Here is a 21713-nt window from a genome sequence, read left to right as displayed (position 1 = left end):
TTGCTTGACATCATTGTAAAATCAAAATAAATCAGCTAAGACCTCAGAAAGAAATTGCAGACCTCCACAAGTCTGCTTCAATTTCCAAACGCCTGAAGATATCACGTTCATTTGTACAAATAATAGTATGCAAGGTGCAAAAAGTGCAAATCAATCCCAGAACAACAGTAAAAGACCTTGTGAAGATGCTGGAGGAAACAGGTACAAATGTATCTACATCCACAGTAAAATGAGTCCTATATCGGCATAACCTGAAAGGCCGCTCAGCAAAGAAGAAGCCACTGCTCAAAAACCGCCATAAAAAAAGCCAGACTACGGTCTGCAACTGCACATTGGGTCAAGGATCATACTTTTTGGAGAAATGTCCTCTGGTCTGATGAAACAAAAATAGAACTGTTTGGCCATAATGACCATCGTTATGTTTGGAGGATAAAGGGTGAGGCTTGCAAACCCGAAGAACACCATCCCAACTGTGAAGCACGGGTTGGCAGCATCATGTTGTGGGGGTGCTTTGCTGCAGGAGGGACTGGTGCACTTGTAAGGGGTGCGTAACTGGTGGCAGGGAAGTCAGCAGCAGGAGAGCAGAACTAGGTAATAGCCGGAGCAGTTTCATAGCAAAACCAATGACATAAAGAAATAACCAACATGGGTACAAAACCCGACGCATACCAGTCAACATGTGCACAAGCACTTACAACAAACAATTCCACACAAAGACATGGGGGGGAACAGAGGGTTAAATACACAACAATTAATGAGAGGAAATGAAAACCAGGTGTGTAGGAAAACAAGACAAAACTAATAGAAAATAAAAGTGTATCGACGATGGCTAGAAGACCGGTGACGCCGACCGCCGAACGCCGCCCAAACAAGGAGAGGTACCGACTTCGGGTGGAAGTCGTGACAGCACTTCACAAAATAGATGGCATCATGAGGTAGGACATTTATGTAGATCTATTAAAGCAACATCTCAAGACATCAGTCAGGAAGTTAAAGTTTGGTCGCAAATAGGTCTTCCAAATGGACAATGATCCCAAGCATACTTCCATAGTTGTGGCAAAATGAGCCATCCCGGATCGGGTATCGTGACTACAGCCTCAAGCTCATTACCATAACGCAACGTTAACGATTTCTAAAAATCGCAAATGAAATGAAATAAATATGCCTGCTCTCAAGCTTAGCCTTTTCTTAACAACACTGTCATCTCATATTTTCAAAATATGCTTTTGAACCATAGAAAATCAATCATTTGTGTAAGAGTGTTGATGGCTAGCTTAGCATTTAGCGTAGCATTTAGCACGCAACATATTCACAAAAACCAGCAAAGGAATCAAATAAAATAATTTACCTTTGAAGAACTTCAGATGTTTCAATGAGGAGACTCAGTTACATAGCAGATGTCCAGTTTTTCCTGAAAGATTCTTTGTGTAGGACAAATCGCTCCGTTTTGTTACTACACATTTGGCTACCGAAACAAACCGAAAATTCAGTCACCTAAACGTCAAACTTTTTTCCGAATTAACTCCATAATATCGACCGAAACATGGCAAACGTTGTTTGAATCAATCCTCAAGGTGTTTTGTCAAATATCTCTTCATTGATATGCCGTTCGTGGAAGCATGGTTTTTCTCAGAATCCCATGGAAAAATACCAGCAGCTGAGTTTTGCGCACCAATTTCCACGCAGGACACCCTGCGGACACTTGGCAAATGTAGTCTATTATGGTCAATCTTCCAATGATATGCCTGCAAATACGTCACAATGCTCCAGACCCCTTGGGGAAACGATAGAAAGGGTAGGCTCATTCCTGTCGCATTCACAGCCATATAAGGAGATAATGCAAAACGTAGCCTCAGAAATCCTGTTCATTTCCTGGTTGCAGAAACATCTTGGTTTTGCTTGAAGCTTTTGTTCTAGGGCACTCATAGTGAAAATCTTTGCAGTTCTGGAAACGTCAGAGTGTTTTCTTTCCAAAGCTATCAATTCCATGCATAGTCGAGCCTCTTTTCGTGACAAAATATTGCGCTTAAAACGGGCACGTCTTTTTATCCAAAAATGAAATACTGCCCCTAGAGTCTGAAGAGGTTAAGAACAACAAAGTTTAAGGTATTGGAGTGGCCATCACAAAGCACCGACCTCAATCCTATAGAACATTTGTGGGCAGAACTGAAAAAGCGTGTGCGAGCATGGAGGCCTACAAACCTGACTCAGTTACACCAGCTCTGTCAGGAGGAATGGGACAAAATTCACCCAGCCTATTGTGGGAAGCTTGTGGAAGGCTACCTGAAATGTTTGGCCCAAGTTAAACAATTTAAAGGCAATGCTACCAAATACTAATTGAGTGTATGTAAACTTCTGACCCATTTGGGAATGTGAAGAAATAAATAAAAGCTGAAATAAATCATTCTCTCTACTATTATTCTGACATTTCACATTCTTAAAATAAAGTGGTGATTCTAACTGACCAAAGACAGGGAATTTTTACTAGGATTAAATGTCAGGAATTGTAAAAAACTGAGTTTAAATGTATTTGGCGAAGGTGTACGTAAACTTCCGACTTCAACTGGATACAGCAACACCCTATAAGGCATTTCTGTCATGTAAGTGGTGTGAATCAAATTGGTGCAATATCCACTGTTGTGATCAAATTAAATGTATTTATATAGCCCTTCGTACATCAGCTGATATCTCAAAGTGCTGTACATAAACCCAGCCTAAAACCCCAAACAGCAAGCAATGCAGGTGTAGAAGCATGGTGGCTAGGAAAAACTCCCTAGAAAGGCCAAAACATAGGAAGAAACCTAGAGAGGTGATCAGCTGTTGTCACCACACTTAGGTTTCCCTTCTGCACTGGCTTTGATTTATACAACAGTGTTATTATGCTCGTGGTGCATTGGTGCATGCATTTGTTCAGTGCATGATCAAATAATGCATGTGTGTGATTGGTTATAACTGTCTTAATTGATAGGTCCTCATTGGTTGTGGGCCTGGGATATATCCTCTGCTACCCTGTGAGCGGGCGCAGATGGAGAGATGTTAGGTAAGCAGTTATGTCTTCTCATCTGTCAAGTGTTAATAAACCATCATAACCAAGATGCACTTCTGCATACTGTCATGTTCCTTTCAAGAGCTTCAAAATAACCTACTGGCTTTAACTGGTGATGCAACAAGAAACACCTAGGCAGGTTAAACTGTGTCATTGTGGCATATACGGGCTCCTCGGGTACGCTTAAAAAATTAAGTATCAAATCTCAACAGAATTCAACCCTCAGCCCAGATTAAACTTTTGCTTTTCTAGAAAATTAAAGAACTCTGTGTCTACAGACAAGCAGCTGTCCATGCTTGTTCTTCCAGCACAAGACGGAAAGTTCAGTGTTTTCCAATTAATTTAACCCCATTTCTCAGTTTTCAGATCATAGCAATGCCTGTTTGATAAGATACAAGACAGTTGAAATGGACATATAACCAATACTTCTCTGTCAATGGGTTCCACAAATAATCCAGTCGAGGAAAGACATCACAAAAACACTTTGCAAATCAGTAAATCAAATCAAATTATATTTGTCACATGCGCCGAATACAACAGGTACCATGAAATGCTTATTTACAAGCCCTTAACCAACAATGCAGTTTTAAGAAAATAGAGTTGAGAAAATATTTACAAAATAAACAACAGTACAAAATGAAATAACATTAACAGGGCTATATATAGGGGATACCAGTTCAGAGTCAATGTACGAGGTAAGGTTAGTCAAGGTAATATGTACATTTTACATTTACATTTACATTTAAGTCATTTAGCAGACGCTCTTATCCAGAGCGACTTACAAATTGGTACATGTAGGTAGGGGTAAAGTGACTAAGCATAGTAGCAGCAGTGTAAAAACAAAGGGGGGTGGGGTCAATGCAAATAGTACAGGTGGCCATTTTGATTAATTGTTCATCTGTTTTATGGCTTAGGGGTAGAAGCTGTTAAGGAGCCTTTTGGACCTGGACTTGGCGTTCCGGTACTGCTTGCCGCGCGGTAGTAGAGAGAACAGTCTATGACTTGGGTGACTGGAGTCTTTGACAATTTGTTGGGCTTTCTTTCACACCGTCTAGTATATAGGTCCTGGATGGCAGGAAGCTTGGCCCCAGTAATGTCCTGGGCCGTACACACTACCCTCTATAGTGCTTTACGGTTGGGATACCAAGCTGTTGCCATACCAGGCAGTGATGCTACCTGTCAGGATGCTTTCGATGGTGCAGCTGTAGAACTTTTTGAGGATCTGGAGACCCATGCCAAATATTTTCAATCTCCTGAGGGAAAGGCATTGTCGTGCCCTCTTCATGACTGTCTTGGTGTGTTTGGACCATAATAGTTTGTTGGTAATGTGGACATCAAGGAACTTGAAGCTCCCAACCTGCTCCACTAGAGCCCCGTTGTGAATTCGGCCCTCCTTTTGCTGTAGTCCACGATCAGCTCCTTTGTCTTGCTGACATTGAGGGAGAGGTTGTTGTCCTGGCACCACACTGCCAGGTCTCTGACCTCCTCCCTATAGGCTGTCTTATTGTTGTCGGTGATCAGGTTGTGCTTGGCCACACAGTTGTTGGTGAACAGAGAGTACAGGAGGGGGCTAAGCAAACACCCCTGAGGGGCCCCGTGTTGATTAGCTGTGCGGCAGATGTGTTGTTGCCTACCCTTACCACCTGGGGGCGGCCCGACAGGAAGTCCAGGATCCAGTTGCAGCGGTAGTGTTTAGTCCCAGGGTCCTTAGCTTAGTGATGAGCTTTCTGGGCACTATGGTGTTGAACGCTGAACTGTAGTCAATGAACAGCATTCTCACATAGGTGTCCCTTTTGTCCAGGTGTGAAAGGGCGGTGTGGAGTGCAATTGAGATTGCATGGCGCTTGTAACACCAGGGTAGTGGGTTCGATTCCCGGGACCACCCATACGTAGAATGTATGCACACATGACTGTAAGTCGCTTTGGATAAAAGCGTCTGCTAAATGGCATATATTATTTATTATATTATCATCTGTGGATCTGTTGGGGCGTATGCAAATTGGAGTGGGTCTAGGGTGTCCTGGAGAATGCTGTTGATGTGAGCCATGACAAGCCTTTCAAAGCACTTCATGGCTACTGACGTGTGTGCTACAGGGCGGTGGTCATTTAGGCAGGTTACCTTCACTTCCTTGGGCACAGGGACTGTGGTGGTATGCTTGAATCATGTAGGTATTACAGACTCGGTCAGGGAGAGGTTGAAAATATCTGTGAAAACATTTGACAGTTGGTCCGTGCATGCTCAGAGTACACGCCCTGGTAATCCATCTGGCCTGCGGCCTTGTGAACATTGACCTATTTAAAAGTCTTGCTCACATCGACTACGGAGAGCGTGATCACACTGTCGTCCAAAACAGCTGGTCCTGTCATGCATGGTTCAGTGTTGATTGCCTCGTGGGGGGAACACAAAAAGCATTTAGACCGTCTGGTAGTCTTGCTACACTGGACAGCATGCGGCTGGGTTTCCCTTTGTAGTCCGTAATAGTTTTCAAGCCCTGCCACATCCGACAAGCGTCAGAGCTGGTGTAGTAGGATTCAAGCTTAGTCCTGTATTGACACTTTGCATAGTGGGATTTCTTATAAATGTCCGGATTAGTTTCCCGCTCCTTTAAAGCAGCAGCTCTAGCCTTTAGCCCAACCTGACAAGGTAAAAATCTGTCGTTCTGCCCCAGAGCAAGGCAGTTAATCCACTGTACCCTGGGCGCCGAAGACGTGGATGTCGATTAAGGCAGCCCTCCACACCTCTCTGATTCAGAAGGGGGTTAAATGTGTAAGACACATTTCAATTGAATGCATTCCCCCTTTTCTTTTAGCTCGGTGCGGATGTTGCCTGTAATCCATGGCTTCTGGTTGGGATATGTACGTAAGGTCAGTGTGGGGACAATGTCGTCGATGCACTTATTTATGAAGCCAGTGACTGAGGTGGTGTACTCCTCAATGCCACTGGATGAATCGCGGAACATATTTGAGTCTGTGCTAGCCAAACAGTTCTGTAGCTTAGCATCCGCATCATCTGTCCACTTCCGTATTGAGTACTGGTACTTCCTGCTTAGTTTTTGCTTGTAAGCAGGAATCAGGAGGATAGAATTATGGTCAGTTTTGCCAAATGGAGTGCGAGGGAAAGCTTTGTACATGTCTCTGTGTGTGGAGTAAAGGTGGTCTATAGTTGTTTTTCCTCTGGTTGCACACGATAGTAGAAATGAAGTGAAAACAGATTTATGTTTGTCTGCATTAAAGTCCCCGTCCATTAGGAGGGCTGCTTCTGGATGAGCATTTTCTTGTTTGCTTATGGCCTTATACAGCTCGCTGAGTGCGGTTTTAGTGTGGTGGTAAATAGATGGCTACGGAAAATATAGATAGTGTGGTGTTCAGCTTACCATGAGGTACTCTATCTCAGGCGAGGAATACTTCGAGACTTCCTTAATATTAGACATCGCACACCAGCTGTTATTGACAAATAGACACACACTACCACCCCTTGTCCTACCAAACATTGCTGTTCTGTCCTGCCGATGCACTAAAAACCCAGCCAACTGTATATTATCTGTGTCGTCGTTTACCCACGACTCCGTGAAACATAAGATATTACAGGTTTTAATATCCCACTGGTAGGATATTCTCGAATGGAGCTCATCCAGTTTATTCTCTAGTAATTGCACGTTGGCCAATCGAACGGATGGTAGAGGCGAGTTACCCACTTGCTGACGAATTCTCACAAGGCACCCGGATCTGTCCCCTTGTATCTCTGTCATTTCTTAATGCGAATGAAGGGGATTTGGGCCTGGTCCAAGAGCAACAGTGTATCCTTCGTGTCAGACTCAAAAATCTTCTTCCAGTTCGAGGTGATTAGTCTCTGTTCTGATATCTTGAAGCTCTTTTTGGTCTTAAGAGACGGTAGCAGCAACATTATGTTCAAAATAAGTTACAAACAATACGAATAAACACACAATAGCACAATTTGGTTAGGAGCCTGTAAAACGGAAGCCATCCCCTCCGACGCCATTACTCTGAAGGAGTAGTGATTATAGGATTCATTAGTTGTGTTTTATTGTGTGCATTTCTATTAGAAGTGGTTCTGTGTAACACGGTGTGCCATTGTGTGTGCTTCAGTTTCAACAGAGGTGCCTCTTCGCCATCGCCTGATTCATGGGGGACCTGTGGAGCTCTGGCCCCGGACCCCCTGGCGGTGGACCCTATCTGGGATGAAGGTGGAGGTCCTGACACCTCCTAGTCTCTCCCCTTCTGCTGCCCTGCTGGCTGTCTGGAGCATCCCCCCTCCACGGAGAGAGGGGTGTAAGCGCAGGGCTCTTGTCCTTCTATCTTCATCCCCCATCCCCTATCTCTCTCTCTCTCTCTCTATGACCTCCACATGACTTCATGTCTCTTCTACAGGCTCTACCGTTTACTGACAGTGCCTTGTCTACAGACATGTCTGTAACCCCCTTCCTCCTCCCACAGTTGTTCCATCTCACCACCCAAATCCCCTATCTATCAACCATCCCACCAGCCCAACAAATGTCCTTTGCTTATTTCTGTTGACTCAAACTAAATCGAGAAAAGAAACAAACCATTGTGTACTCTTGTGCGATATCAATGTTTAAGTGATGCTTTTCTCTGTCGTGTTCTGTCGTGAGGTGGATGGGACAAGAAAGATTGAGAAGATTTCTCTTCTCGCTCTCAGAATTTGCTCCTCTCTCTCTCTCTCTCTCTCTCTCTCTCTCTCTCTCTCTCTCTCTCTCTCTCTCTCTCTGCTGGCTCTCATCTACTTGAATCAAAGACTTCAGCAATGTTCTATTCTTGCTAGCAGCAGTCATTACTGCAGTGTTGAGCGATTTTACCACGTGAGGCACTGGCGCAGACAAGCTTACTCAACCCTCTCTCATACCTTCATTTTGAAAGTCGAGGAAAGTCAGGGTATTCGCAATGGCCCTTTGTCAGTGAGTTGGGGTAAAAAAAACTCACCAACTCACTGACAAAGGGATTTTCCATTTGCCACAAAGATATTTTCCATTTCTGTACAGGGAAGTATTTCTTCAATATAATTTGAGATGTACTTGTTTGTCCCACCTGTCCCACCGATGATTTCTTGTGCCAATAGAAGACGTGCATGCTCATCTACTTTAGGGATTCCACCATTACAGTTGCTGAGCGCCTATTCAGTCAATATTAACAAGCTCCTCTCCAGACTTACTCATGAAATGTTTCTATGTATTTCGTTTGAATCTGTGTCCTTTCAATGGATTCGTGTTTATTTTATTGTTATTATTGGTGTGATTCTGTAATGAAAAAGCGGTGCGGTATTGCCTCCATAGGAAGAATGATCCAATTCCATAGTTATGAATTGAAAAAAAAGCACAATTTTCTGCCCTGCACTTGCTCTGCAGATCCTGGTTTATATGCGGGAAATTAACATAGTTTGAGGTCAACGTTGGCCTCAGAGAAAGTCTGCAAAGGTTTTCATCCTAATCGAATGGCATAATAAGCAGGGTTAAACATCTGCCAAGCGAGAGATAGGAGAAGATGGGAGAGGACAGGAGAGGAGTCAGGATGCTAGCCTGGCTCACTGACGTGGGCTGCTATCGCTGAAGTCTTTAGCCAAACATTACTGGGCCAGATGGCCTACAGCCCAAGAATAAATAATAGATTTATCTCCAAAAAGCAATCTACAAAATGGCTATAATCCAGGCTTGATGATGGTGGGAGTAAAAACCGACGTTACTGATGTCATAAACAGGGAGGCGCCGCACAGCAAAGAGCCTTCTGTAATATATTTTTAAATATACATGTACATCATGGGCAGTGGCTTCTTTCTAACTATTCTTAGCATTTTGCATAAAAATCTAATGTTGAAGGTGTTCACACTGGATTTAGCCAGCGGCACATTGATGTCATCCTTTTGAACAAGCCGGTTGTTTGGCTGCATAGAGGTTGTGTTACCTGCTGTGTGAGTCGGGCTGTACTTGTACATGGTTCAGGCCTTTTTAACTAAGGCTTGGCAGCACATACGAGGGCCGCATTTGCTACATCGTCTCTTGCTCGTCCTAACACCAATGCAGTAACTTTCAGTAATACTGAAAGTATGGATTTTCAGTATTTCCCTTTTAGCCAAAATGTCTGTATTTCAGAAAGCTAAATCAGTCCTAGTAGGATATGTCATTCTCAATATTGTATTCATGCTACATTGAGCTCCAAAACTATTGGGACAGTGTCACACTATTTGTTGTTTTGGCTCTCTACACCAGCACTTTTAACCATGACTATGATTAGGGGCGGCAGCGTAGCCTAGTGGTTAGAGCGTTGGACTAGTAACCGAAAGGTTGCGAGTTCAAACCCCCGAGCTGACAAGGTACAAATCTGTTGTTCTGCCCCTGAACAGGCAGTTAACCCACTGTTCCCAGGCCGTCATTGAAAATAAGAATATGTTGACTGACTTGCCTGGTTAAATAAAGGTAAAAATAAAAAATAAAAAAATAAAAAAAATAGTCCTTAATGAATCGTGAATAATGATAAGTGAGAAAGTTAGACACACAAATATCCCCCAGAATGCTAACCTCCCCTGTTATTGTCATGGTGAGAGGTTAGCATGTTTGTGCGTCTAACTTACTGACTCATCATTATTCACAATTCATTCAGGACTACCATAATCATGGTAGCATCCACATTCATGTAGCAGTTTTTTAGAAACATTCTATTCTCACTTACAATAAAAGTGACTCCGAAATGAAAGAATACATTATTTACCATTCATTTCTATTGGGCACAAAATAATCTGAAACAGCCAAAACAAACCATATAAGTGAATTTGGCCCAATACTTTTGGTCCCCTAAAATGGGAAGGACTATGTACAAAAAAGTGGTGTAATTTCTAAATGGTTCACCTGGTATGGATGAAGTCTGCACTTTAACCTCACATATCATTTCAGATGTGAAGTGCTGGAGTGCAGAGCCCAAACAACGACAAATGTGTCACTCTCCCAGCTCACTGTATATTCTGAAATCACTGGTAGCTGTAGCTGTTTTGAAATGAAGTTGTATGCTATTCTGAAGTGATCACTGAACATTTTGTGCAATTATCTCTCTCCGTCGTTCAACTGCCTGCCGAACTCCTAATCTTGCCCAATGAATGAAAAGTGCAGTTTTTTTGCTTTCTGTTTTCTTAATTATGTTGCACTGATGATCATGATGAGGATGATGTTGATGATTTTGTATTGTATTTCACTTTGCCTCTATGGGTCCAAACGTTTTGTTCTGTGGTGAGAAATTGAGGGGCGAATCCTAACTTCTATTTATGAGAAATGTTCACTGAGTGAAAACTTTACTTCGGTGGAAATTAGCCCCTAACACAGTACTTGAAATTCTGTTTGAGGCTTCTGAGTCCTTCAGCTGAGGGCTTGTGATCTGTGACTGTCAGGATGGCCATTGGCTGTTTAAAGAGTACAGTATGATGATAGTCGGCTCGACATATACGCCGTCAGTGTTGTAAGTTTTCTTTTCGTTTCCTATTTTCTTTTGAAGCATTTTGTTTTCTATAAGATCATTATTATTGTTTGTGTGTCTATTTGGTGTTATTACACCATTGATAATAACATCATGATTATGAATTATAAGATAAACTGTTGTTCTTGGAGGTATACAGTAATTATATCAGTTATTTTATATCTGCTCTTTAAATTTACTTGAATATGATGTCGACATAAGTAGTTGGTTGCAATATGCCTGATTTGAGTAGTGGTATACTGACTGTTCCTGTGTTTGGATGAAGACTGTTTCCCCCCTCTTGCACTGACTCAGCCCAAACGCCTTCTGTCCAGGCATATAGCGCTGATGCATTGAAATGGTCAGAAATAACAACATCGTTAAATATTTAATTAGTTTAATAAAAATGAATGAAGGAAATATGATCTCCGCTCATTCCTGTCTCTATGTAATGATAGTTTAGTGCCTTCTTGAGTGCTGTAGTAATGTGATTTGCTGATGTCCTTGGACAGTTAGCACAAGATTGACTTTATAAGCAGGGAAATGTGAAGTGATTTTCTTCTGCATGTGTTAATTTCTTAGGTAAAAGCTAAAGACCAAATAATGCAACTATTGTCTTGTGTCATATTTAGTTAGCTGTACTCAGTTATACTCCTCTTTTGTTGTTATGCTCTTGTGTGCTGTAATGTGACTTGCCAATCAATGTCCATGCCTTTCATAAAACCATATATTTTCCTTTCATGAGGAAGAAATGCATTATTTTAGGAGGAAATAAACTAAAGCACTTATATCTTAGAACTTTGCATATCTGTCTAACAGGATAATAAAAGTCTTTCTATAGCTTTTATATTGCATTCTAAAGTAGCTGTTTATCAGCCTCATATCAACACTCACTACTGTAAAGACCACTCACTACTGTAAAGACCACTCACTACTGTAAAGACCACTCCCTACTGTAATGACCACTCACTACTGTAAAGACCACTCCCTACTGTAAAGACCACTCCCTACTGTAATGACCACTAACTACTGTAAAGACCACTCCCTACTGTAAAGACCACTCCCTACTGTAAAGACCACTCACTACTGTAAAGACCACTCCCTACTGTAAAGACCACTCACTACTGTAAAGACCACTCCCTACTGTAAAGACCACTCACTACTGTAAAGACCACTCACTATTGTAAAAAGAGAACCCCTAACTGGAAAGGCACCCTCCTTACTGTAGCAGGAAGGGTTCACTTTTCCTTTAAAGCAGTTTACAGTAATAATGGTTGTTTGTTAGGAAAATCATGACTGGTCAAATGGTGTGTGCCCAGATAAGATACTTACAGGAATCACACTTCTTGAAAAAAAAACCTACAAAGAAACTTGGAAGACAAACAATCCGCCATCTTTGACACAATGGGAAAAACACATGATTTATTTTTGAAATGTTGAAATGGCATGGGGAAAAACAAATTGGTACAATTTAAGGCCAAGTGGAAAACAATAATGCAGGCACTAGGAATGGGGGTGTGAGCATGCAGGTCTGGGCAGAGGAGATGTAGTCATTGTTTGTGTGTGTCTGTAAGTTGTTAGTATGTATATGGTTGTTTTTGGAATGTAAAAAAAATAAGAAACAATATATTTAATACAAATGAATTAAACCGATTCTAACAGGAAGTGGGAAACACCATGAATCATTAGTTCCTACCAAGACCAACCATTCATGTCTATGTCATTCTGGTCAATCCTGATTAGGTAAGTGCTGTACAAAGCTATGCAATATTTTCCTAAACCTAGACCATGCCTGTGTTGTTTTTCATTTATTGTAGTATTGTAAACTAAATATATATCAGAATAGTACAATGAACTATACATGTATATACACTTACAATTTCAGCATTGTGTCTTGGCATACTCTTATTTTCAAATCAGATAAGACAGCTGAACTTTGTTCTTTAACTGAACATTTTGAGTGGAGGTTTCTAAGGTATTGAGTTTCAATGTCTGCTCTGACTTGGATACACCACAAAAATGCTTTCAGTGTGTTGTGAAAGTAATGTCGGACGGATTTGTTTTGAAAACAATTACCTATACTGTTGTACTGTGGCCAACAAATCTGATACTGTAGATATGAATAGATTTCACCCAGATTGTGACTGAATATTACATAAACATATTTAATCCACATGTTATATTTTTAATGCAAAATAACAATTTTATAAAGGAAAATCTCAAAACAATATCAGTTAAATCAAGGTGCAAGGATTGGAATTCATGTATGAATTTCATTATGAATGTTATTTGTAACTTTCTTGTCAGAAAAATGACACTGAGCACACCTTTATCAATTGTTAAAACAATTGGATGGAGTGTGCAGTCTCTCACCGTTGAGTTCTATATTCAGTCTTCTTTGATTCCAATCAAATCAAATTTGATTAGTCACAGGTGTAGACCTTACCGTGAAATGCTTCCTTACGAGCCCCTAACTGACGGCCGTGGGCCTTAACCACATGGCCATGTGCTTTTCAATAAGCACTCTGGCGATCTGTGGACTTGTGAACCAGGTATCTGACCTACTACATATCATGTCTTTTAATTAAAGGCTCCCTTTGTGAGACTGGGTATCCTGGTGAATGGGGTAGCGGTGGTGGCGGTGAAGCCGAGTCCTGAGCCCACGGTGCGCGGCATGCAGCGCATATTGCCCGTGGTGACAATGCACTGCAGGGGCCACAGCACGATGACCACCAGCAGCACCATCAACACGATGAAGACCAGCAGCCGCTTCCAGCCGTTCAGACGCTCCAGGAAGCCTATGCGCTGGGGCCATGTCTGAGCAAGGACCTCACCTGCCTTGCTGGCCCCGATGTCGATGGAGATGCAGAAGGCTGAGGCGGAGCTGGGTGTTCCGGGGTTGGCCTCCAGTGGCCGCTTGTAGCACAGCTTCTCCCCATCAAGCCACACAGGTTCCTCGTGCTGCTGGTGGCTGGGCAGTTTACACAGTACCTCTTGGCTGGTGGCCAGGGCAGGCGGACCCTCCTCGGTTAGGAGGGTAGGGTGGCGGCAGAATGGACAAGGGATTTTGCTGCTGCCTCCTTCCTGTTCTCCTAGCGAAATGGCCATGAGGCGCGACAGGCACTCCAGGCAGAAGGTGTGGGTGCACTCCAGCAGCTTGGGCGTCTTGAAGACATTGTCGTAGGTGTTGTAGCAGATGGAGCACTCGGGTTGGCTACCAAAAGCAACCATTTTGTCCAGGTCCACATTCTCTTCCTGGGGCATCACCTTGGTGTGCCACATCTGAGGGATCTGCGCCATCTTGAAGGGGTGTTCTGTATCCTTTTCTCCTTTTCTTTGGTCTTGATTGGCACTCCCTCTTTTTTCCCCCTTTCTCTTCTTTGTTTTTGGTGTGGATTATCTGAGAATGAATGAAAATCCAGATTATTTATATTTTAATGACGTGTTCAGATAGTTTCTAGTAAAAATAATGGGCCAGACACCATGTAAAATGTATGTTTAGCATCAAGCAGTGTGTACATAATCCCAAATGGTTAACAGGATTCCATTCAAGAGCATATTATACAGTAGGTCATAAAGGTCTACGTCCTCTTGCAGGCGGAGTTCCATTATGTTATTCCCTTCAGAATATGATTACATTCTGACCTAATTTAAGGAGATTACACTCATGGTAGTCCCAAATAATTCAGCATTTGGTGGAATTTTATCATAAAGTAAGGTGTATAAATGTAGTGTATTTTTACATATTTACATACATTTGAAGTCGGAAGTTTACATACACCTTAGCCAACTACATTTAAACTCAGTTTTTCACGATTCCTGACATTTAATCCTAGTAAAAATTCCCTGTTTTAGGTCAGTTAGGATCACCACTTTATTTTAAGAATGTGAAATGTCAGAATAATAGTAGAGAGAATGATTTATTTCAGCTTTTATTTATTTCTTCACATTCCCAAATTAACTCATGCTACAGATAGGTAGTATTCACACACAGGCCTAGTCGGCATTCATGTAATGGTACAATGACCTTCGCTGGTCTATTGACAGCTCTTAAATGGCGTATTATGCCATACACACAGTTAATCATCTGGCTTTCATCACATTCCCGGTGGTTTAGACGTTTGCATACACTCAATTAGTATTTGGTAGCATTGCCTTTAAATTGTTTAACTTGGGTCAAATGTTTCGGGTAGCCTTCTACAAGCTTCCCACAATAAGTTGGGTGAATTCCGGCCCATTCCTCCTGACAGAGCTGGTGTAACTGAGTCATGTTTGTAGGACTTTTTCAGTTCTGCCCTCAAATGTTCTATGGGATTGAGGTCAGGGATTTGTGATGGCCACTCCAATACCTTGACTTTGTTGTCCTTCAGCCATTTTGCCACAACTTTGGAAGTATGCTTGGGGTCATTGTCCATTTGGAAGATCCATTTTTGACCAAGCTTTAACTTCCTGACTGATGTCTTGAGATGTTGCTTCAATATATCCACATAATTGTCCAACCTCATGAAGCCATCTATTTTGTGAAGTGCACCAGTCCCTCCTGCAGCAAAGCACCCCCATAACATGATGCTGCCACCCCCGTGCTTCACAGTTGGGATGGTGTTCTTCGGTTTGCAAGCCTCACCTTTTTTCCTCCAAACATATCAATGGTCAAAATGGCCAAACAGTTCTATTTTTGTTTCATCAGACCAGAGGACATTTCTCCAAAACGTATGATCTTTGTCCCCATGTGCAGTTGCAAAACGTAGTCTGGCTTTTTTATGGCGGTTTTGGAGCAGTGGCTTCTTCCTTGCTGAGCGGCCTTTCAGGTTATGTCAATATAGGACTCGTTTTACTATGGATATAGATACTTTTGTACCTGTTTCCTCCAGCATCTTCACAAGGTCCTTTGCTGTTGTTCTGGGATTGATTTGCACTTTTCGCAACAAAGTACATTCATCTCCAGGAGACAGAATGCATCTCCTTCCTGAGCGGTATGACGGCTGCGTGGCCCCATGGAGTTTATACTTGCATATTATTGTTTGTACAGATGAGCATGGTATCTTCAGGCGTTTGGAAATCGCTTCCAAGGATGAACCAGACTTGTGGAGGTCTACAATTTATTTCTGTAGACAATTGTTGGAAAAATTACTTGTGTCATGCACAAAGTTGGTTTCCTAACCGACTTGCCAAAACTATAGTTTGTTAAAAAATACATTTGTGGAGTGTTTGAAAAACTAGTTTTAATGACTCCAACCTAAGTGTATGTAAACTTCCGACTTCAACTCTATATTGGTCCCAATCCAAATCATCCTATCAAATGCATTTTGACATCAAAATGTACATTCATCAGTTTAATTGAATACTGTGACTACAAAAATGAGGTCAACCAAACAAAAACCTGATCTTAAAAACAGCATTTATAAGAATTATGTAAATACAGAAAATATTTGCTCTGTGGGATATGAATATTCAAATAGTATGTGACAACTGTGTTCAACTTGGAGTTTGTGACAGCAACTACAGTGGGGCAAAAAAGTATTTATTCAGCCAACAATTGTGCAAGTTCTCCCACTTAAAAATATGAGAGAGGCCTGTAATTGTCATCATAGGTACACTTCAACTATGACAGACAAAATGAGAATGACCTTTTTTTTTTTTTTTTTTTTTTGCTAAATTGCACAGTCCTGGGCCTTTTCATCTCACAAGCATTTTTTTCACCAAAACAGGAACATAATAATGAATGGAACATGTAAAATAGGGTTTCACCAGCTTTGCTGCTGAACCCCTAATTATCACAATGAAATACTTCTTTAAGATCTTCTATGGAGAAAACACCTTCCATTCTAATGAGTCCTGTGCGGATGTGACCATCGAGCTAAATAGACAACTCGAGCGTGTTCGTGAGTGTCTAAGCTTTCCATGAAGGGGTCATTGACTGTAGCTCAAACCGTTTGGACTTTGGAGATGTTTCCGCGGGAACAACCTATTTCGGCATTTTGTCTCACAAACTGTGCTTAAGCACAGCTCCCTTCTACCACAGAGGTGTGTGGCTGCTATGGGCGTATCCAGGGCAACAAAAAGACTGTAGCTGAAACTCGGACTCGGGAGGTGTTCAGAACCACTCACATTTCAGCTCTTTCATATTGGGGCGCTGTATTGAAGCCACCGTGCAGCCATCAGGCTTTGGAGACCTTTCCATTGATACATGTATTCTACTACAGACACTTTAACGCATACTTTTAACTTATATTATGTGAGCTAAACATAACAAAAATATATATTTTTAAATCTATATTTTGAAAATAGTAAAAAATAAAGAAAAACCCTTGAATGAGTCGGTGTGTCCAGACTTTTGACTGGTACTGTCCATCATTACTCTCTACCAACTAAACCCACTGTAAAGTCATTAGGCAACCTCTTGCATCCCCTGGGCAATGTTCATCAGGGAAACGTTGTAGATAGAAATGTTATGAATAAGAGCTGACACGATTGTTCATTCTTCCTGTCAGAGGCTTTTTTGTTCTACATCAAATATATCATTTATTTCACTTTTATTTAACCAGGAAAAAGCGTTGAGTTAAAGAAACCTCTTTTACGAGGGCGATCGGGAAACCGACATGATCTATATTTGAGCATTTCACAAACGCTGTGCACCGGCTGAATGAGGCCCAGCTGTTGAAAGCATCTTTCTAGTGAGTGGGGAACAGTTATGTGGGACTCTCATCAGGCAGTACTAGGGATGGACACAGAGCTCTTTGTTATTCCCGGTTTTCGCAGACGTCAGGATGGGCAATCCACAGGGACCTCCCTCTGGCCAGAACCTCAAAGTCACCCAGCCAACCATCAGTCTGATAAACAGCCAGATAGTGTTATAGCACCACCACTATTGTACCACAACCATTAGCCATTAGCCATCCAGTATTGTATACCATGAGTCAATACATCTTAGAATTACCTTTGGCAGCGATTACAGCTGTGAGTCTTTCTGGGTAAGTCTCTTAGAGCTTTCAACACCTGGATTGTGCAACATTTGCCCCTTATTCTTTAAATAATTCTTCAAGCTCTGTCAAATTGGTCGCTGATTTACTGCTAGACAACCATTTTCAAGTCTTTCCAAAGATTTTCAAGCAGATTTAAATGAAAACTGTAACTCGGCCACTCAGGAACATTCACTGTCTTCTTGGTAAGCAACTCTGGTGTATATTTGGCCTAGTGTTTTAGGTTATTGTGCTGCTGAAAGGTAAATTAATCTCCCAGTGTCTGGTAGAAAGCTAACTGAACCAGGTTTTCTAGTAGCATTTTGCCTGTGCTTAGCTCCATTCCATGTATTTTTTTATCCTAAACTGACCAGTCCTTGCCAATGACAAGCAAACCCATAACATGATGCAGCCACCACTATGCTTGAAAATATGGAGAGTGGTACTCAGTAATGTGTTGTATTGGATTTGCCCCAAACATAACACTTTGTATTCAGGACAAAAAGGGAATAACTTTGCCATTTTTTTACAGTATTACATTTACATTACATTTAAGTCATTTAGCAGACGCTCTTATCCAGAGCGACTTACAAATTGGTGCATTCACCTTATGACATCAGTATTACTTTAGTGCCTTGTTGCAAACAGGATGCATGTTTTGGAATATTTTTATTCTGTACAATTTTTATTCTGTACACGGTTAGTATTGTGGAGTAACTACACTGTTGTTGATCCATCCTCAGTTTTCTCCCATCACAGCCATTAAACTGTTTTAAAGTCACCATCGGCCTCATTGTGAAATCCCTGAGCGGTTTTCTTCCTCCTCGGCGACTGAGTTAAGAAAGACACCTGCATCTATGTGGGTGTATTGATACACCATCCAAAGTGTAATTAATAACTCCCCCTTGCTGAAAGGGATATTCAATTTATTTCATCTTGCCATAACAAAGGGGTTGAATACTTATTGACTCAAGACATTTCACCTTTTCATTTTGTATTGCTTTGTAAAGATTTCTAAAAACATATTTCCACATTGACATTATGGGATAATGTGTGTGACAAAATATCTCAATATAATATATTTCTAATCATGGCTGCAACACCACAAAATGTGGAAAAAGTCAAGGGGTGTGAATACTCTCTGAAGGCACTGTAACTACATATGCCACTTCCTGACAAATTACAAACTTACTGGTATTGGTTTGGGTGTGATTGACACCTGTGTTCCGCTAATGCAGGATAGGTAGGTACTGTAGCTAGTAGGTACAGGACAGGTGATACAGTAGCTGTGATGAGGAGGTTTCGGGGGGTCGCATGTGTTCCCCCTCGACACACAGCAGCCCTACCCCTCTCTGTCCGGGCCCAGCTCTGCTACAATGTGTCTGCTTGTTCTTCCTGTCCTCTCATTGCTCCATCTACTTGTTGGCATTCCTGCAGTGCCAGCCTTTGCCCAGGCCTCCTGTCTCTCTCTCCACAGTGTATCTCTCTCTCTCTCTCTCTCTCTCTCTCTCTCTCTCTCTCTCTCTCTCTCTCTCTCTCTCTCTCTCTCTCTCTCTCACACACACGCACACACACACACACCACCATTTCAGACACAGAAAAAATTGGAGGCCCCCAAAATAAGTCTTGATGGATCCCCTAACTTCCTACGCAAACTACAATGTAGCAACTGCTCTGATGTTGGGAACAATGTAAAACAATCAACTAAGTAGACCAAGTGAGAATATCTGCAGCTTATCTGTGGCCTATGGGTTTAATTCTAAACTTTGTTAAACTTGTTAAGTCACTGTTAACCTCCCACGATCCCAATCCACTGTTTGCACTTCAGGTAGAAGTTACCCCCAAAGCACAGATCTAAGATCAGCTTACCCTCCCTAACTCCGAGCTGGAACAATCAGGTTTATTTAACAAAGTCAACAAACCACAACACCAACCACGTATCAGTGCTTATGGGCACATTTTATTGTGTGGGACCACTGACAGTTAGTCATTAATATAATCTTTTTTAGGTAAGTCGGACCTGATTATCTACCACAGGAACATGAGGAAGGAGAGCCTTTGTTTTGCAGCCTGGTGCTCCCTGAATTTTGAACCCTCCCTCCCTGCCTGCCCTGTCTCTATCTATACGAACCGCTTTGGATATCAGCGGCACGTTTTCACCCTATCGCCATTTTAGCCAAGTAACGCGGTTTTGTGACTGCCTCCAAATCTATTCATGCTGCCTGAGCTGAGATATTTTTTGTTGTTAAGTGTTGTGTTTTTCGGATTCTCAGAGTGGAATCTTAGCTTGTTTAAAGTCATTGGTATCTTTATACATTGTGTATCAATGTTTACAATTAATTAAATACGTATTTATTAACAGTTTATAAATAGTTTATCAATGCTTATTCATTAAAGCTATTTTAAAATGTTACCAAGTCATCCTTTTTAAATGGTAAGCTAAGCTAAGTGCAGTAGGCTACAGTGCCTACGATTCTTCGAAGCAAAGCAGGTAGAGTTATGTGTTGACTTTTTCGGGCAGCAGCTGTTGTTTTCAACTGACTAGCCAGAGGCGGACTGGGACCAGAAATCGTCTCTGGAATTTCTCACACAACAGACCATTTTTTTTCTTAGTGGCCCCCACAACAGCCAACTGTTTTCCCTTGAGGCCCCCACACCAGCCCATTTTATTCCTTGAGACCTCCATTATTAGCCAGATAATAATCATTTAGCTCATTTTTTTTGTTGACATGCCAACTTCGGCTAAAAATTGACCAGCCCATATCTGGCCCCGAATGCTCGAAATGCCAGATGACTTGTCCACCCCGGAGCATGACCTTTGTTTTCTTCAGCTGTGTGTATTTTGAGGTCAGCTGGTGCACAGACAGTTGAACTGCCTTTCTCTTTTACATTGCTGCTCTACCTGTTCTCCAATTCTAAAGTAAACGTAACTTGATCCTCAGAAACGTGAGGTGTGCAACAGCATACAGTTCTGCTCAAAAAACTTTCTCTGGTATGAAGTTAATTGATTCACACGTTAAAACATAATCTAAAACAAAAAATGTTTTCTCCTGTACCAGTTGGGACAATCTCATATGTTTGCACTGTATACATATAAGCTAAGGTCAACAAAAGTTGAAAAGTTCCTGCTGAGGTTTCCTCTTACCTGTATAGTGAAAATATTGTCAGATGACCCTCTTTCTCTTTCTAGTGTATTACAGGTATTTCCTGATCGATTCTTCCTTCTGTAGACAAAAACACATCTTCAGGCCAAGTTGGACGACTGGTGGCGGGGTCCCATGGAGGAGGTGTGAATTGTGGGGATCACTCTGCAGCTACAGTATTCCCTGGTCATTGGAAGCGATAACGAATGGAAGTCAAGCAAGCTGCAGGTGTGCTCCGACAAACCTTCACAGTAGCATGAGGTGTTTGCATTAGCCCAGGGGTCCTTCTATCTCTGTCCGTTGGTCGTCTCTCACCTGCTCTACTCTGCCGACTCCCTTTTCAGCTCTCTATGTCAATGACACTGCAGGCAGGGGAACAAAAAGGTGGCCTTGAGGGAGCGTCTGAAGGGGTAGGACAAGGGGGAGAGGGGGAGGGGAGAGGGATAGGCTAAGGAGAATCCAACACATTGTTTCCTCTCTACCTTACACTCCCTTTCCTTACTCCCCATCTCCTTCCCTCTCTCTCCTCTCTTTCTCTCTCCTGCTCTTTCTGTCTCTCTTATATCCCGCCAACACACTCGTGCAAAAACACACTGAGACAATCAAATCAAATGTTGTCACTGCTCTTACCCTATGAAAGGTAAGGTTGGGGGTGTTCAGATACCACCCAGCCTATTAAAGTGTTCTCAGGGCCTTCCCATCTACTGTGTGTGATCGCACTTATAAAATAGTATACGATTCTCAGCGCATCAGACCATATGAATGGGTTTGTACTGTCATAGCACATCTCTCAGAGATTGCGTTTCTCATTGACAATAAATTGACTAGCTCATTGCAGTCTCTTCTGCTTTGGACACTAATTTGTGGTTACACGTGAAAGTTTACCTGGGTCACTTTAGGATTGCAAAATTCCGGTAACTTTCCAAAAATTCCCAGGTTTTGAAGAAATCCCTGTTGGAAGATTCCTGGAAACTGGAGGGAATAAGCAGGAAATCGATAACCGTCCAACCAGTATTTCTGGAAACTGGAGGGAATAAGCAGGAAATCCATAACCCTCCAACCAGTATTTCTGGAAACTGGAGGGAATAAGCA

General features: G+C 42.0%; 2 protein-coding genes across 6 annotated transcripts in view; one reads left to right on the top strand and one right to left on the bottom strand.

Moving 5' to 3' along the window:
• The window catches only part of LOC118360233 (tyrosine-protein phosphatase non-receptor type 11-like), a 113587-nt gene extending 104126 nt beyond the window's left edge, over positions 1-9461 (top strand). For 4 of the 5 annotated variants that reach the window (XM_035739521.2, XM_035739519.2, XM_035739520.2 and 1 more), the window contains exon 16: positions 7154-9461. The gene's annotated coding sequence lies outside the window, so the exon portion shown is untranslated. Of the gene's footprint in view, positions 1-2968; positions 3041-7153 lie in introns of all 5 variants that reach the window. The other variant, XR_004820829.2, reaches the window with a different exon arrangement.
• Positions 9462-11910: 2449 nt separating this feature from the next.
• On the bottom strand, positions 11911-21141 carry LOC118360232 (RING finger protein 223). The gene is made up of 2 exons (XM_035739517.1): positions 20624-21141; positions 11911-13919 (listed from the first exon to the last, which is right to left on the bottom strand). The coding sequence occupies exon 2, from the start codon at positions 13817-13819 to the stop codon at positions 13100-13102; it is 720 nt and encodes a 239-aa protein (XP_035595410.1). The 5' UTR covers positions 13820-13919; positions 20624-21141; the 3' UTR covers positions 11911-13099.
• Between the last annotated feature and the right edge of the window lie 572 nt (positions 21142-21713).

Source organism: Oncorhynchus keta, chromosome 27, assembly GCF_023373465.1.
Source record: "Oncorhynchus keta strain PuntledgeMale-10-30-2019 chromosome 27, Oket_V2, whole genome shotgun sequence".
In the NCBI taxonomy this organism is placed as follows: Eukaryota; Metazoa; Chordata; class Actinopteri; order Salmoniformes; family Salmonidae; genus Oncorhynchus; species Oncorhynchus keta.
Note: the sequence above shows the minus strand (reverse complement) of the source record. Positions and strands in the feature narration are given on the sequence as shown.

Excerpts from the sequence above, each read along its gene's own strand:
- LOC118360232 (XM_035739517.1), bottom strand. The coding sequence starts at position 13,819 with ATGGCGCAGATCCCTCAGATGTGGCACACCAAGGTGATGCCCCAGGAA.